Source organism: Nematostella vectensis, chromosome 3 (genome assembly GCF_932526225.1).
Source record: "Nematostella vectensis chromosome 3, jaNemVect1.1, whole genome shotgun sequence".
NCBI lineage: Eukaryota > Metazoa > Cnidaria > Anthozoa > Actiniaria > Edwardsiidae > Nematostella > Nematostella vectensis.
In genome coordinates this window covers 13,379,909-13,396,467 of record NC_064036.1, presented here as the reverse complement: position 1 = coordinate 13,396,467, position 16,559 = coordinate 13,379,909, and the positions used below count along the sequence as shown (strand labels likewise).

General features: G+C 41.9%; 1 protein-coding gene across 1 annotated transcript; it reads right to left on the bottom strand.

The window, feature by feature from the left end:
• Positions 1-4,532: 4,532 nt before the first annotated feature.
• On the bottom strand, positions 4,533-12,446 carry LOC5518671 (cytoplasmic polyadenylation element-binding protein 1). The gene is made up of 12 exons (XM_001638551.3): positions 12,189-12,446; positions 11,592-11,667; positions 11,354-11,505; positions 10,531-10,774; positions 10,094-10,204; positions 9,071-9,187; positions 8,532-8,624; positions 8,318-8,445; positions 7,863-7,977; positions 7,500-7,583; positions 7,180-7,274; positions 4,533-6,179 (listed from the first exon to the last, which is right to left on the bottom strand). Exons 1-12 carry the CDS (start codon positions 12,267-12,269, stop codon positions 5,982-5,984), a joined length of 1,494 nt encoding a protein of 497 aa, XP_001638601.3. The 5' UTR covers positions 12,270-12,446; the 3' UTR covers positions 4,533-5,981.
• Between the last annotated feature and the right edge of the window lie 4,113 nt (positions 12,447-16,559).

The window sequence follows — 16,559 nt, the reverse complement described above, 5'->3', positions numbered from 1 at the left end:
ACTTGCGCACACCACGCAAAAAATCGCCTACAACCCTTTTCCCACCCCCCTCTGAATATGTCTCTGTCCGTTTCCTTATCACGTTCACCTAGGGAGTAGGGTACAGCCATTTGTGTAGATGCAACGTTTTGGACATAACAACTTTTAAAGGGGTGGGGCATAGGATGATAAAAGAAATAATTCAAATTCAAGTTTTGGGATGGCATTGTGTAGTTCCAGAAAATATCCATACCCCCCCCCCCCCCCCCCCCCCTATTGAGGGAATCGAAGGTATGAATCCTCCACTCCTCTTGAATTTTCAGCCCCCTGGAAAAAATAAAACAGTAACTGTTAAGGAAAGGGCATTTTACCCTCTTCCCCCCCCCCCCCTCCCCTCTGGAAATTCCTGGGCGTTTGAACCCCCCACCCTCCTGGAATTTCTAATTCCCTCAGGGAGGGGGGGGGGTATGGATACTTTCTGAGACTACACATTTGATGGCTTGTTTGCCAAGAAAAAGGTAGGAGCTGCTAAAGCCTTTATCTCATTGGCTTGTAAAACATCCCCCCTAACGGTCTCATAAGCAAAAACACATGAAACTGAAGTATTAATGTTCAACAGCGATACACAAACTATTTTTAATTTTTACGCAATTTAAATCAGAATTATACCAAACTGCAGATTATAGATTCTCGATGGGGTAACTCAGCAAAACCATACATGGGAGCTATGTCTTTATTCATATTCTGCGCTTTAATCAGAGATTTCATCTGACTTTAGTATCTTTGTTGGTGTTCTACATGCACGTTGGGTCGTTTCTGAAGAGAATTCTGCGATTCTTTCCCCCGTGCACAAATTCACTGCAAGTGATGTTCCTGTCACCTGTGAGTAAAGAGAGTAACTGGCAAATTTCCTAACTTTAAAATTTTACGTGGCATCCTCTGCAGATATTTCTATCTAAAAATAGCTACGAGCGGCTGAGCGATGCCTTGGTAGATATCGAGAAGAGGATTCCTTGTTCTTTTTTCATCCACAAACCCCACCCCGCCACCACCACCACCACCACACCCACACTTTTTGATGCGACATCAAGGTTGACAGTTAGCGGAGCTAGAGAAAACGTGTTCCATGAAGTAAACTAGAGTCGAAATTAAAGAGGACTTTTGTTTATCTATGACCCTAGGTTCGTCTAGGTTATCGAAAATAGGGCGATATTACTTTACAGTACTCACCGTTTCCGTCTAGGAAATCGAAAATAGGGCGTGCCGAGTCATCCCCCATACTAAGCAGCTTTTTGAACTCATCGTACGAGATCTTCAAGTCATGGTTGGTATCAAACTCGTCAAAAACGCTTGGAAGCTGAAGGAACTACACGGTGCGCTCGTTGCTAAAAGCTTTGTCTAACCTTTCCATGGCTTGAGGTGACACAGAGATTAGTTCACGGGCGCTCGGCTTTCAAATGGTAGATGAAAAAAAAATCAGTACCATAAAACATATTATTTCAGTTCTGCGGTGATACGATAAAAAAATCATTTAGGGGTTTAATGAGAGGAAATAAATATTTAATACTTTTGAAATATAACGCTTTTTTCACCTTGCCAATTTGATTTAAAAAGTCTGCTACCACACATCCAACAAATTGGCACACTTCATCGCAAGTCTTATCCTAGACAGTCGCGCAGAGCTTGTTGCATACCAGACATACAGACAGAGGGTGCACACACAGCCGTTATTACCGAAGCCACGTCACCATCCGCTTGTTTGGGGAAGAGTAGAGTGGAAACTATTAAAAATGATACAACTAGACTTAGCTTTTTCATGATAAGAGGTTCTGCCACTGAAAAATAAGAACAAAGAGAATTAACTCCCGTGCAAATAGCACCTACACCAGCTCGCATTACGTCGCCTCTCGCTCGGCTGACTCAAAGAAGACAGTGGTTGGAAATGGTTTCTCTTTTTGTTGTCTGCGAGCAGCGAACAAAACAGACTTTTTGCGATACAGGGATAGTGTTCAAAGCGCGAGTTATCTTATTGTTCGCCTCTAGTGACAGCTAGCAAATGATATAATTATGATTTAAAAGGAAAAAGCAAGACCCTACCCGCGTGTGCAGTGTGCAAGCATTTAAGGCCCGTACCCAGGATTTTTCTTGGGGTGGGGGGGGGGGGGAGCGAAATCCGAAAAAATGGACCTAATTTTCCCTGGGGGGGGGGGGGGGAAGGGAGTTCTCTGATAAAAAACAAAAAGGGACATTTTTATGCCTTTGCAGTATCTCCAAGGGACGTTCATTGTCGGATTTGGCTACAAAAAATTGTCTGACTTATGGATTGGTGACATGCCAGAGTGATCTAGCTATGCTTTATAATTTTGTCTACAAATAGCACGTCTATTGAGAACCGAAAGTAGACCCTCGACCATTTGGCACGCACCCTCTGCACCCCCCCCCCCTCCCCCCACTTGGTACGGGCCTTCATTTCGAGCAACTTTTGTGGTTCACTTGGTAAATTCGACCTCCTGCAAGCGGGAAAGCCAGTAATGTTTGCAAGCATGCAGGCATTTTAAAACATGTAGAGCACCAGCATTAGTGGGTCTCAGGTGCATGGAGGGGTGGAGACATGTAGAGCACCATCATTAGTGGGTCTCAGGTGCATGGAGGGGTGGAGACATGTAGAGCACCAGCATTAATGGGTCTCAGGTGCATGGAGGGGTGGAGACATGTAGAGCACCATCATTAGTGGGTCTCAGATGCATGGAGGGGTGGAGACATGTAGAGCACCAGCATTAGTGGGTCTCAGGTGCATGGAGGGGTAGAGACATGTAGAGCACTATCGTTAGTGGGTCGCAGGTGCATATAGGGGTGGAGACATGTAGAGCACCAGCATTAGTGGGCCTCAGGTGCATATAGAGGTGGAGACATGTAGAGCACCAGCATTAGTGGGTCTAAAGTGCATGGAGGGGTGGAGACATGTAGAGCACCAGCATTAGTGGGTCTCAAGTGCATGGAGGGGTGGAGACATGTAGAGCACCAGCATTAGTGGGTCTCAAGTGCATGGAGGGGTGGAGACAAGTAGAGCACCAGCATTAGTGGGTCTAAAGTGCATGGAGGGGTGGAGACATGTAGAGCACCAGCATTAGTAGGTCTCAAGTGCATATAGGGGTACAGACATGTAGAGCACCATCATTAGTGGGTCTCAGGTGCATATAGGGGTGGAGACATGTAGAGCACCATCATTAGTGGGTCTCAAGTGCATATAGGGGTGGAGACATGTAGAGCACCAGCATTAGTGGGTCTCAGGTGCATATAGGGGTGGAGACATGTAGAGCACCATCATTAGTGGGTCTCAGGTGCATATAGGGGTGGAGACATGTAGAGCACCATCATTAGTGGGTCTCAAGTGCATATAGGGGTGGAGACATGTAGAGCACCAGCATTAGTGGGTCTCAAGTGCATATAGGGGTGGAGACATGTAGAGCACCAGCATTAGTGGGTCTCAGGTGCATATAGGGGTGGAGACATGTAGAGCACCAGCATTAGTGGGTCTCAGGTGCATATAGGGGTGGAGACATGTAGAGCACCAGCATTAGTGGGTCTCAGGTGCATGGAGGGGTGGAGAAATGTAGAGCACCAGCATTAGTGGGTCTCAGGTGCATATAGAAGTGGAGACATGTAGAGCACCATCATTAGTGGGTCTCAAGTGCATATAGGGGTGGAGACATGTAGAGCACCATCATTAGTGGGTCTCAGGTGCATATAGGGGTGGAGACATGTAGAGCACCAGCATTAGTGGGTCTCAAGTGCATATAGGGGTGGAGACATGTAGAGCACCAGCATTAGTGGGTCTAAGGTGCATATAGGGGTGGAGACATGTAGAGCACCAGCATTAGTGGGTCTCAAGTGCATGGAGGGGTGGAGACATGTAGAGCACCAGCATTAGTGGGTCTAAGGTGCATATAGGGGTGGAGACATGTAGAGCACCAGCATTAGTGGGTCTCAAGTGCATGGAGGGGTGGAGACATGTAGAGCACCAGCATTAGTGGGTCTCAAGTGAAGTGCGATTCTCGTGCCCCCGAATAAATCTTTTAGAATCCGCGCTATTTAAGGAATTCTAACGTAGCCTAGTGTCAAAGATTGGGGTGCATTTTTTTTTCTAAAGGGAGTGTTATCCCAATGCAAAATATTTCGAAAAAAATCCTAGGCACAATAAGCCTAAAAAAACCATCATGGTTTCTTGATTTGGATTACTGTCGAATCCGTTGTATCGCGACGCCGCATTTTGAAAACATTTGTTTTTGTCTTTTGGGATTTTCTGTTCCGCCAGTCAAATTATTCTTAGCCAATCAGATTCTTGCCATCTCTCGCCTAGTGCAGTTGCCTGGCTTTCTGTCGCGACACTGTCTGGTTTTTATCCAGAGGATAGCCAGGAAAGTGCACAACGCGAGACTCTGATTGGCTCAGAATGGTTTTACTGACGGAACAGAAAACCAAAACAAATCGTATTTTGTAAACGCGGGTCCCGATACAACGGATTCGACAGTAAAGTAAGAACTCTAGACTGATGGGGTTGACATGCAACTTTATTTCCTTATATGATAAAACTGCAAACAGTGTGCTAAAGCTTACAAGCTTTTTGCGTATTTTCTTTGCATATTTTTTTTATTTTTATTCTACAACATATAAAACATGTTAGTGAAAACTCACAATTGAAATAAATTAAAGCTAGCATCAAATGTCAAACTAAAATGAATAAAAAATGAATTGTGAAAAGTACTTGATGGTCGTCTCACAATAGAGAAGTATGATCAAGCTATCGAACAGAACTGAATTAAAGTGCAGAACACGCAATCAACTATAATTTAGTAATTAATGATAGTTGGTGTACAAAATGTAAACGTAACAATAGCAAATATACAGTTGAGCTGCTAGATAGTATAACAGCAAAAAATGTGATGTATATCATAGCTGGCAATAGCAAATGATATCTCAATAGAGATCATATTTAAAAAGCGCTTTCTTGTGATCACATACAGCCATAGCTCAAAAACCAACTGATTATGCGGACAGTTGGAGCGAGACCACAAGAACAATGACAACTGATGTTATTATTAAATTACAATATTAAAAGACCTTTGAACACCAAAAGTATTAAATATAAAGCTGTCCATGCCATAATCCTAACGATAAGGCAGTTCACAGCAAGTACAAAAAGCTATAAAATATTCTCCAAACTATAGAAAAAGCATAACTAGACGTGAGTTTTTGTACTATTTCATAGTCGTGCTCCTATACCAGAATAAATATGTGATTTGTATAGGCCATATTGTAGTGTGGAATCAAGCAGAAGGTATTAAAAACCTTTCTTACAGTCTAAAAATTATGTTTCTTATTTCATTTACAATATGAAGACAAAGTGATCAGAAAATTCAAGGTGTTTTGAAAAACAACAACAGTCTAGCGTGAAAAAAAATGCATGTCATCATCGAATGCATGTAAAATATATTCCGTGGTTGATTCCAAACAATCTCTGGCCTTCTAAGATTACAAGATTTAAACATTAAAAAACTCTTTTTTTTTCTTTTTTAAGAGCTGGTTTTGCTACCTTTGTATCTATACCTGATATCATAGTAGCAATATATATATACGAGATTGAAACAACTGTTTAATAGTGTGACTGCTTGTGCTATAAAGCAGTCATCTAAAACACCAATTGACATAATTTTCAAAATGAAAGTTAGGCATACCACCAAACAAAAACAGAGAATAATAACTTGTCAAAATTATTAAGAAGGTTAGAAAAAAATGGCCTTGTACAGCCACACGCTAAGGGAGATACACAGGTGCTCCCAATTACAATACAAAACCACCAAATAATATTGCACTCAAGGATTTTCCTCAAATGTCCAATTCCACACACGAGGCGACACTTAAAAGCACACCATCTGCAAAACCAAAAACTACACCACTGTACTTGAGCCAAAGGCTATCATACTTGTAGGGACATCAGCATTTTACATGGGTGAGCTGGTGCTCGACTTGCTCGTCCTTGTGAGGGGGCGGTGATCACGGAACCCCTCAATCGAGTGATGCCAGAGCCAACAGGAGTGACAGTAGTAGCGGAAGCAGCTCTCCTCTCGGCAGAAGAAGGGGCCAGGGGTAGAGTGGCACGTCTCGCAGAGTGAGTCCTCCAGGTACGGGTCCACCTGCACCTGTCAGGTAAAGCTAACAGTAAGCTGGGTGGCTATTATTACCAACCTATGCTCGAGGGTACAGAACTTTTCTAATTCAGTCACAACACTATTATACACAAAGGAGGCACCTGGATTTCTTAGCTGCCAAACATATGTCAATAAAAAAAATAATAGCGTAGCCCCATACCTAAGAAAAAGTGGTTTAACAAGAAAAATATGGTAAGAAATATTGGTAAACCATAGACTCGAGTTTTGGTGACGCGATGTCCGTCCGTCCCCAAAAAGCATCGTATGACAACCAAACTTGGCAGGTGTCATGTATGTATCAAGGGAGGTGCAAAACTGTGGTCACGTGGTTTGTGACGTCACTGATGACATCACTAGAAGCAAAAATATTATGACGTCATCAAAATAAAAATATTTATATTTCACGAAAGAAACATCGTATGGCAACCAAACTTGGTAGGTGTCATGTAGGTGTCAAGGGGGTGCAACAATATAGTCATGGGTTGTGTGACGTCATCGATGACGTCACTGGAAGCAAAAAACGTGATGAAAAGCAAAAGCATTCATATCTCGGGAAAGTAACATTGTAACATCCATATTTGGTAGGTGTCATGTATGTATCAAGGGCGGTGCCAAGATATGGTCACGTGATGCGTGACGCCATCAATAACGTCACTAAAAGTAAAACTCCCCTGACGCCGAAACATTGTATGACAACTAAACTTGTTGTGTGTGTTCTGTGGGGGGAAGGGGTGAATTGGGTGCATGATTTGTGAAATCGTCAAAAACAGAAATATAATAATAATATTTAAAATTTCTTAAATTTTTGGCGTTTGGAGCTCCGCTTTTAGGCAATGCCTAAATCTATATATTATGCCTCTGTTTAGGCAGATGACAGCAACCCAAGCACATGTATTATGCTATGCTTAGCAGTTAAATAATCCAATGCTCAAAACTTAGTGAGACATGAATGAAATAATAAGTTGCAGTATATGATAATATTAAAACATACTTTTTTTGTAAACTTGGGCGTTTCAATCTCAATGAAGCCAGCTCTAACAGCATTCATAAAACTCTTGTGATTATCAAAGGTCACTCGACCAGAACCTAGAAAGAGACAATGAAAAGATGAGTTTGGAAGTCACATACTGTATGGTACATAGTCAAACCTTAGCAGGCCCGTAGTCAGGGGGATGGGGGAGGGGCCCCACACAACCCCATCAGAAGGTCAACTTAAACAATAGATTCTTCTGGGTATGAATGTTTGCTGAAATGTTTTAAAAAAAACATAAATAAGTTATTTTGTATGCCATCTCTGGAACTGTTACTTACCAATGGGATACCTGTGTTTGTCCGTATCAATCCCAGCATATACCACACCACCAAATAGCTCATTCATGATGTAAGCAAGCCCCTCTAGAAAACACACAGCACAAATATAGGTTACTCAGGTAACAGTCAAGAATCTCTCTAGAGATGACACACAATACAAATAGCTCATACCACGATGTAGCCCCTCTTAAAAAGCACAGTCCAAAAAACATATAGCTTACTATATAAAAACATCCAACCCTTCTTACTTCACAAAGTACAAATATATAGGTTACTTTCCCCTTTCTTACTTTTTGCATCTTATAATTGTTATGTACATTGAAGAATGCACTTAAACGAATTAAGAATGGAAGTCTTTCTTACCAGCATTTAGCATGCCATGCAAGCCACCAACAAACACAGTCCAGCTAGTGTCTAGCCGCTGATGAGGCCCTCGCACATAGTTAGTATCGGATAGAACCCATGGTATGACCTGCACCTGAAAGCAACAAAACATCACATGTTTACATGGGTAGCACTGCCTTAGCCAGCTCTTTCAAACAGTAAAAAACAAACTCTGTTCTGAATTATAGTAGTGTACAGTATTTATTAATAACCTGTTGGATCCTAGAGTGAATATTTTGCTTTCTTTTTCATAACTAAAATCCTCCTTATTGGCTGGTAACTATCCCCTCTCTAGCAGATGCCCATAAACATTTTTTTTCTAGCTAGTAACCATAAACTTGAATAAGATAACATCCCTTGCTAGATGGCTACCTCCAATTCTACAGCTAAGCTAAGATGTCTTCTCCTTGAACAAATCTATACCACTGGCTCACCTCTTTACACCTCATGCGTTGGCTGGATATCTTGAAGTACCAGTCTCCACCATTTGTGAAGTCATGAGTGCAGGAGCCCAACAGAGCCTTGACAGACTTTTCACAGTCAAAGATCAGATACACATACCCTACGAAATAACCATGGTTGAGGCCTCATCTACATAGACTGGGAATTGAAAGCTGAGTAGACAATTCACAAAAAAGATTTGGGTACCTTTGGGTGGGTGGTGAAGATGTCTGCCGTCAGCTTTGCCCGGCCACTCCACAGTTACACCACCGAATGGCTTGAAGGACAAGATCAGAGATGCTATAAAGATATAATAAAAATAAAATAAGAGAATACAGGCAACTGATCACTTAACAATTTACCCCTCATACAGATTTGTTTCAACAACTATTAGTGAATCTAGGGGTTTTACCCCCCCCCCCCCCTTTGGGCTTCCAGAAAGCCAAATGTACAAAAAAATCACCCCATCCCTTTATTCCTTTATTTCGTAGCCAACCCCGCCCCCTTTTTTAGCCATATGCTAGATTCACTCCTGACAACTCTTACAACCAACTAATATTCACTAACAGGAAAAGAGACTTATTAACTTAAACCAAAATAAAATGTCTTGAGAAAAAAGCTCAAAACCAGGGTCGCCAGAAACCCATCAAATAAATCTTTAATACACTACTCTACTCTCTAAAAATCCTAGGCTAAATCAAGACCCACCCAAACAACATTTTGGTATAGTTTTAATTTAGCTTTACCTTCTGTGATATCCCATGGAACTCCTCCCAGAAACACCTTGGATGAGTAGCTTGGGCTCTTGTAGTTTCGCCTTGGCAACTGTCCAGACCATTTCTTGATTCTGGCTCTCAGGTATTCTAGAGTGAATCACATGAACATAACTGGCTTATTGAACATGCTAAAAACTACAGAGTTCAATTCATGAAAGTCTTCTAGTACATACTGCCATGACACTGGGACTGACAAAAACTTCTATTTTATTTAAAGTATTATGAAGACCTTTTCCTAGTTTAATCAAATCACATTTATAAGTGTATATAATGTGATGGCTTTCTTCTAGAAATGTTTGAACTATTTATAGTTTGAGTGCCAAGTTACAAAATGTTGCATATCAGCACTCTAGTTAGGAAATAAATCCACTCAAATCACTTTGGAATTAGTCAAGCATATAAGCATGGCCCTCTGGTAGTTACAGTCCTACTAGAGAAGGCAGTGTTTTATAGAAAGAATGACCTGCAATCAAAACTGCATGTGACTAATGAACATACTAAAACAGTTTCACTTTCACTTTAAATAAGGTTTGCTTCTCTAGTAGAACTGTAAGTTTTTTACATCTGAGCAAGGGTTCATATTTTAAACAGCGGTTGGAGAGTAATTATGTGGATGTTGAAGATTATATTGTGTCATTTATTCAAACCCTAAAACTAGTGTACGAAAATGTGTAATATCTATAAATTTTGTTACCATAGCTTGAAAATAGTTTCACTGGTAAAATAAATTCCACTGCTATTAAACTGTAAGCACTCTTTTTGGGGGATGGGTCCATGTCCAGAACTGATCACGGCAAGATGCCCTATCAATGTCCTTAATTTCATGGATGGTTCACAAATATGATTCACCATTTTGATACACTAATTAACTAATATGTGGAAAAGTAAAATAACATATTCTAATATTCAAAATATAAAATCAAACCAGGTTATTTAAAAACTGGAAAAATTATTAATATTTAGCACTATAAAAATGACCATATTATTACTTACCTGGTGATTGCATTAGGGCTTGCCTATGTAACCACTCTTGGCCATAAAGATCGCTCAACAAGCCAGCCATCTGACTACTACCCCACCGGGGGTCAGTTAGCAAGTTTCCACCTGGAGAGAGAGAGCAAGTTTTAAATCTGATATTAGTTTTGCATGGGCAATAATAGTTTCCCTGCCCTTTCTCTTTCCTCCTTCCCTAAAGATGAGCAAAAGGACCTCCCGTATAACAAATTCTATAAGCCCTCAAGAATCCAGCTTTATTCATTCATATGGTGTTCAAAAAGCTTCATATTTTTTTAAAATAACAGGAAATGGAAATTATACTCTATTGTTTTAATAAGCTGCTCTATCTATTGCATGGGGAAAACCCTCGCTTATTTGCCTGGACACAACAAATCCATTTTAATAAAAGAATGAAAAAGTTAAATGCAATGTACCTGCAAGAAATTCCTGCTGCATTTGAGATGGTGGGTTTTGGAACAACTGCTGCCTAGCAGAGTTCATCTTGGAGGAAACCACACCGCTATAAGATGGTCGAACTGGGCTGGTGTCACTCTCAGGTGTCATGGGAGAGAACGGGAAGGCGCCATAAGCACTAGGAGATGGATAGGCTAGGGGCGAGGCAGGCAGGCTCCCAGGGGGTGTCGGCATAGATCCGCCCATGCTTGTTGCCATATTGGCCTATGTAGAAAGCATGATTAAGAACACACAAAGAACTCTGCAATCAAAACACCAGCTGTTGTCACGACTTTTTGATCCGAGGTCAAATACAAATTCAAAATAAGAAAGCACCATGTATAAAACATGTGCGCTAATTGAAATAGATACTGAATTAGATACTGGCTATAATAACAGTAAAACTGATATAAAAACAAAACAAAAATCAGAAACTTTGAAATTCTCCCCGACCAAAAAGACAAAAATTTTGTCAACCGCTATAAACTAATATGTATTGGTAAATAATGTTATCGTTAAGTCTTTAAATAGATTTCCTTTTCTAGACGCACTGCATGAATCGAACGTCACTGAACCACGAGGTAGACAAATGACTAAAGCCAAACTTTTAATGACAAAGATGTAGAAAAGAACTGGAGCGTTTGAAAACATCTCAAATGTGTTTTTGTTTGGACTGAAACGTCTATTAGTTTAATGAAACTGAGTCCTCGATCAATTTCACCATGGCACGCGTGTTGATTGAACTGATAGCGTGCGTAGACCCACAGAACACCAAAACAATCAAATAAAAATTCCTCGACGCACCAGGTAATGCTCGTGATATTTCTCATCGAAGCTCAAGGGGCTTGAAGAACGGGAGTTCGGTGGCGTAAGCTGGTAATAAGGACTGTAGTTGTTGAACGATTGTTGACTATGCGACGTTTGAGGAGGAGTGAATAGACCGCGGCCCGCATGACCTAGGGTTAAACGTAGAATTAACAGTGTTAATAGTACTCTTCAGCCTAAACACTGGTCGAACAATTATTTATATGAGGTTACTTACTCGGGTCCAGTGCTGAATCCAGCAAAGCATTGATGCGAGTGAAGATAGAGTTGCTTTCATCCTTTATTGCAGTTTCCTGCGCAGTAGAAATTAAAAGCCAATCGATTAACACCGCTAAGGATGGACAACAAGTTTCTTGACAGCTCCAAGCATCAAATTACTAGCTACTCGAGGATTTATAAACACTGCGATTGTGTTTGATGGAATAAAGCTTGACAAATCTTTATTAAATAGCAATAACGGAAATTCGACTTGATCTAGATGCCAATAAACACCACAACACTTTGTCTGACAACTTGGCTCGTTTGCGAAGGTTTCAAACATTCCTTTACCCACCACACAGGTTGTTTCGCCAGCTCAAATTAAAGATAATAAACCTGTCATCCGTACATTCTGTTTTTGAGCTATCTCGAATCGTTTTATAATTTCACCACCAATTTGTTGCCAGTTTTCAGAGAAGAAAACTTCATGTTATCAAGCGTCGAGAAAAATTCGTTTGGAATAAAATTTTCACGAGTTGTAAGTAGACTTGGAAAGTATAGGTTAACGACATATATAGAATGGCCTCTCGAAATAGCTTTTACAAACTTAGAATACCTCATGTGCCATGGTTGCAACTAGAGATCTGTTCCTCGCCAGAGACCCAAACACACTACCAAATTTGCGGAGCTCCGTCATTTGTAAAGGAATTGTTGAGTGATGAAAACACGTGGGAATGTGCACTCGAGGGGTTTCCTCCTTTGATTGGACCACAAGAAATTAAATTATTTTTCTGGCCAATCAAAAACAAGAAAAAAAATCCCGGGAAGTTGCCGATTCACGTTTTGTTCTAAGAAGTCGGCCGTGACTACGTGTAATGCGTGAAATAACATACGTGTAAAGCTTGTATGCTGCACAATGCGATTTTTTTTCTGCGTCAAACTGTAGGCCATAATAATAAACAAAAATGTAGACAGCCCCCAACTACAACTTCGCGCACACGGAATCTTTCTCGTAATTAAAACAAAGGGGAAAATATATAACACCACCCGTACCCTCCATAGTCTTCAATGCAACCATTCGGACCTGTATTGCGCAATGCCCCCGTGCCCTGGACTTTTTATTTCTGATTTTATGAGGAATATTTTATAATAGCTTGTTTCATATTTTTTTTCTAGAGATTTTGGCCTGTTATTTTTTAGGATTTCCGTTATAGTCGGTCGGTAATCATAATCAAATCACTATCATAAATGACTACAATTCTTGTAGACAATGACATTTATCGACATGCTGAACGCCGTGTGACAAAAATTTGTACAAAAGAATCTTATAAGGGACCAATCAAGTGGCCATAAAAAAATATCAAGCCTGATTGAACTGATATTGAAATGATGATGATGATCTGGTTTCTTTGAACGAACCTCTGCCTGTTTAAGAGTTTCACGAATTTTTTTGAAGCCTGGTAGAAAATGAACAAGTGAAAATCTTTGTTTCCGATCATCGCAAGATATGCATTGCGAACACAGCTCTAAAACGTTCGCAGTACCATAGTCTTACAGAGCCCCTTTAGAAACCCTTGCTACGCCCCTTTTCGACGCCCGAGTCCACTGAGTTTTAAAGCCTACACGGGCGTACGCTGAGCCCGTATTATCCATGAGCCGTATTCAATGCAAATGCAGGTGAAACAATCGACCCGATTCATTTGCATGCATTTGCATTGAATACGGCTCATGGATAATACGACGGTTGAACTTAGCCTTAGGGGAAGTTTAGATAAACGAGCTTTATTGCGAGTATGAGATGTTTTTATTAAAGATCACTAATATACACACAACACTAGTCAAAGAAAACTAGAAAAAAATCTAGTTTTGGAATCATACGCAGTCAAAAAGCCATCTACCAACAGGAAAAATCAATGACGCGTTTGTTTAAACAGGCACGCAGGCATAACGGAGGGGGAAAGGGGGGAGTGTACAGACCCATTACGCCAACTATTTTGTTCTTTTTAGATTATTAAAAAAAAATCCAAAAACGTTTTTGACGACTCAAGGCAAGAGGCAAGGTGAGTGTAACTTGAGAATATCCATCATGGCTAAGTAGAAACTATTTATTGCACAACAATTATGGTGAGGAGCCTTAAAAACGCCCCCCTCCCCCCCCCCCCCCCCCCCCCCCCCCAGCCCAAATCCGCCCTACGAGCCTGGTTAGAAAACATGTTAATTTTTTATTACATTATTGATCGCAATAAAACGAACAAAAGTCTGTGTTTCATTTATTTATCAAACATGTTATGTTTACTGTTTGTTCGCTTGCAATTTTACCGACAGCGCGGTCATATATTTTGGAATAGATAAAACTTCTGACTTCAAAATAGATGCAAATTTAGGTGTTCGATTGTGTTTGAAAATAGAACTCATTCGAATTCACAACTTTTTTTAGCTTTGATTGTGTTTGATTAACTTCCAAGATACAAACAAAATATGTACGTGAATACACTCTTTTTTTATAAGAACTTCAAAATTCCAGTTGAGGCTGGGCCGTGTTGAGGCCACATATGTAATAACCTGACACATTTGTTATAACGGCCACATTTGTAATGGTAGTCCACATTTGTAATAAACTATCTGATATCTCATGAAAGAAACATCGTACGACAACCAAACTTGGTAGGTGACATGTAGGTGTCAAGGGGGGTGCAACCAGATGGTCACGGGATATGTGACGTAATCAATGACGTCACCAAAAAAACAAAAATATCCATATCCCATGCAAGAAGCACGTATGACAACCAAACTTGATAGGTGCATGTAGGTATCAAGGGGGGGTGCAACGAGATGGTCACGTGATATGTGACTTCATCGATGACGTCATCAAAGGAAAAGGAAATAATATCTTTAGAACTGAGCTTATTAAGGCAACCAAACTGAGAGTAATTTATGCTATTTATACAGTGGAACCCCGATATACGCGCCCATCCCTTGGGCGAAAAAAAATATTATTTTAAGATCCTCCACACAGTGAGTCGAGCGCAAACGCTTAGTTTTTAGTCGGCCTAGAAGGGCGTGCATTGTGATGCCTTGCGTGTGTCTAAAAAGTAACTTTTCGCCCAAGATAGATGGGCTCGTATGTAATGCCAGATGGACACTCGTATCATTGTAATCACCTGCTATCATTCTTATAACATGATAAGGCATGCGTTATATTATTATTGAGTTAAAATGATTTGTTATTTCATTAAGAAATATTTACTATTACTGTTGGGAGCACATTGATTGTGAGAATAATGGTTGATTATCATTAATTATCAGAATTGCCCTTGTTTTTATCATGATGTGACTAAATATGCATTTTGTTGCCAAGAAGGGGGGATTGGGGGGTTTCATAGAAACGAGTGGGAGGCGCGGATCGCCCCTCCGGGCCTCCCAGCCCCGTCTCAGGCTTGGGAGGCGCGAACCCCCCACCCCCCCCACCCCCCCCCCCCCCCCCCCCCCACGCGCTTTTACTCCACATTCGTTTGATCGAAGAGATGCACTGCCTTGCGCATTTCTGTAGTTTCAATCGTACCCTGTGAAGCGGTGCTTGAATTGCTCCCAATCCCCCAGTTTGGTCGTTCAATTATGCTTGTTTTCATGACTTCGGACTTCACGGGATTTCTCTGCTAAGGCAGCAATGATAGGGCGATGCCATTGAGAGGGTTCGAACGAATACGGCGATAAGTACCATCATGTATTTCTTTTATCGAACGCTCGATCGTCGGCCACAGGTCTACGATTTCATGGCAGTCCTTGTTTGCCACAGAAGCCTCCTGTTTCCGAAATACAGTTTCAGAGAGGCGATCGAACTCTTTAAAGACACCATCTACAAAGGCATCCTCCTCCTTCCCCTCGGTTGTTACTGAAAGTTTCCAGCCAAGCATTTCAGATCTAATTTCGTGTTTGAGTCGAGCCGCCATCTTGGATAATTGAGCTTGGTACTTCATGACATACGTTTTTAAGAACTTTCTGACTCGCACTCTAATAAATGAAGCTGCTATGAAGTATCATGGCTATATTTTTTCAATAATGCAGTTCGAACCCCCAAAGACTTGCAATTAGACTTCCGTCTGTCCTGTGGTATACCGAGCGTTCGAAGGATGAAGTGCGGAAAAGATTATTGCGGATGGCTAAAGGTCGGCCACGCAAACACGTGCGGCCAGAGGTGCATGGACACCTACTGCAAGGTGCACCTCCAAAGGCTCCGTAAGGGTAGCCCCCTCCCCGTGCCGTGCAGGATCTGCGGCATAGGGACTCAGTCGGAGACGCGGTTGTGCCGCCCCTGCGGAGCGAATAGTGAAGGGCAGAGGATGCGTGGCGTCGAGAGGCGCGCTCGGGGATGGTTCGCACTCGTCCCGTCTGACATCGCAGCCCGCGGTACGGGCAATTAGAGACTGGGTGGCACGAGGCATACCCAAACGCTCGTCCTGTCTGACACCGCGGCCCGCGATACGGGCGATTAGAGACTGGGTGGCACAGGCATACCCAAACACTCGTCCCGCCGGCTGTGATACGGGCGATTAGAGACTGGGTGGCACAAGGTGTACCCAAACACTAGTCCCGCCGGTTGTAATACGGGCAGTTAGAGACTGGGTGGCACAAGGTGTGCCCAAACATGGACGCTTACATAGAGGAGGTTCTCAATAGCATGCGTGACAAAGAGGCGCCCGCCGTACTGGCAGGGCTGGTCCAGAACATCCTGGACGAGGACATCCCCGACGATGTCAAACACAAGCTGCTTAAGCCGCTCGTACCGGCGAAAGTGTGGACAGAGGAAGTCTGGCGCGAGTTCGACCCTTTGCCGCTGGGACGGCGGCAGAAGGGCCCAGAGAGCTTAGACCCCGAGAAGTACTATTCTCTCTTCGTCGGGGGCGCCCATCTTCGGTTCCCAAGCGTGGATGCCACTCTTCGGGGCCGAGACATAAGCGCAGGTGTTTACCAGGAGATACGAGATCTT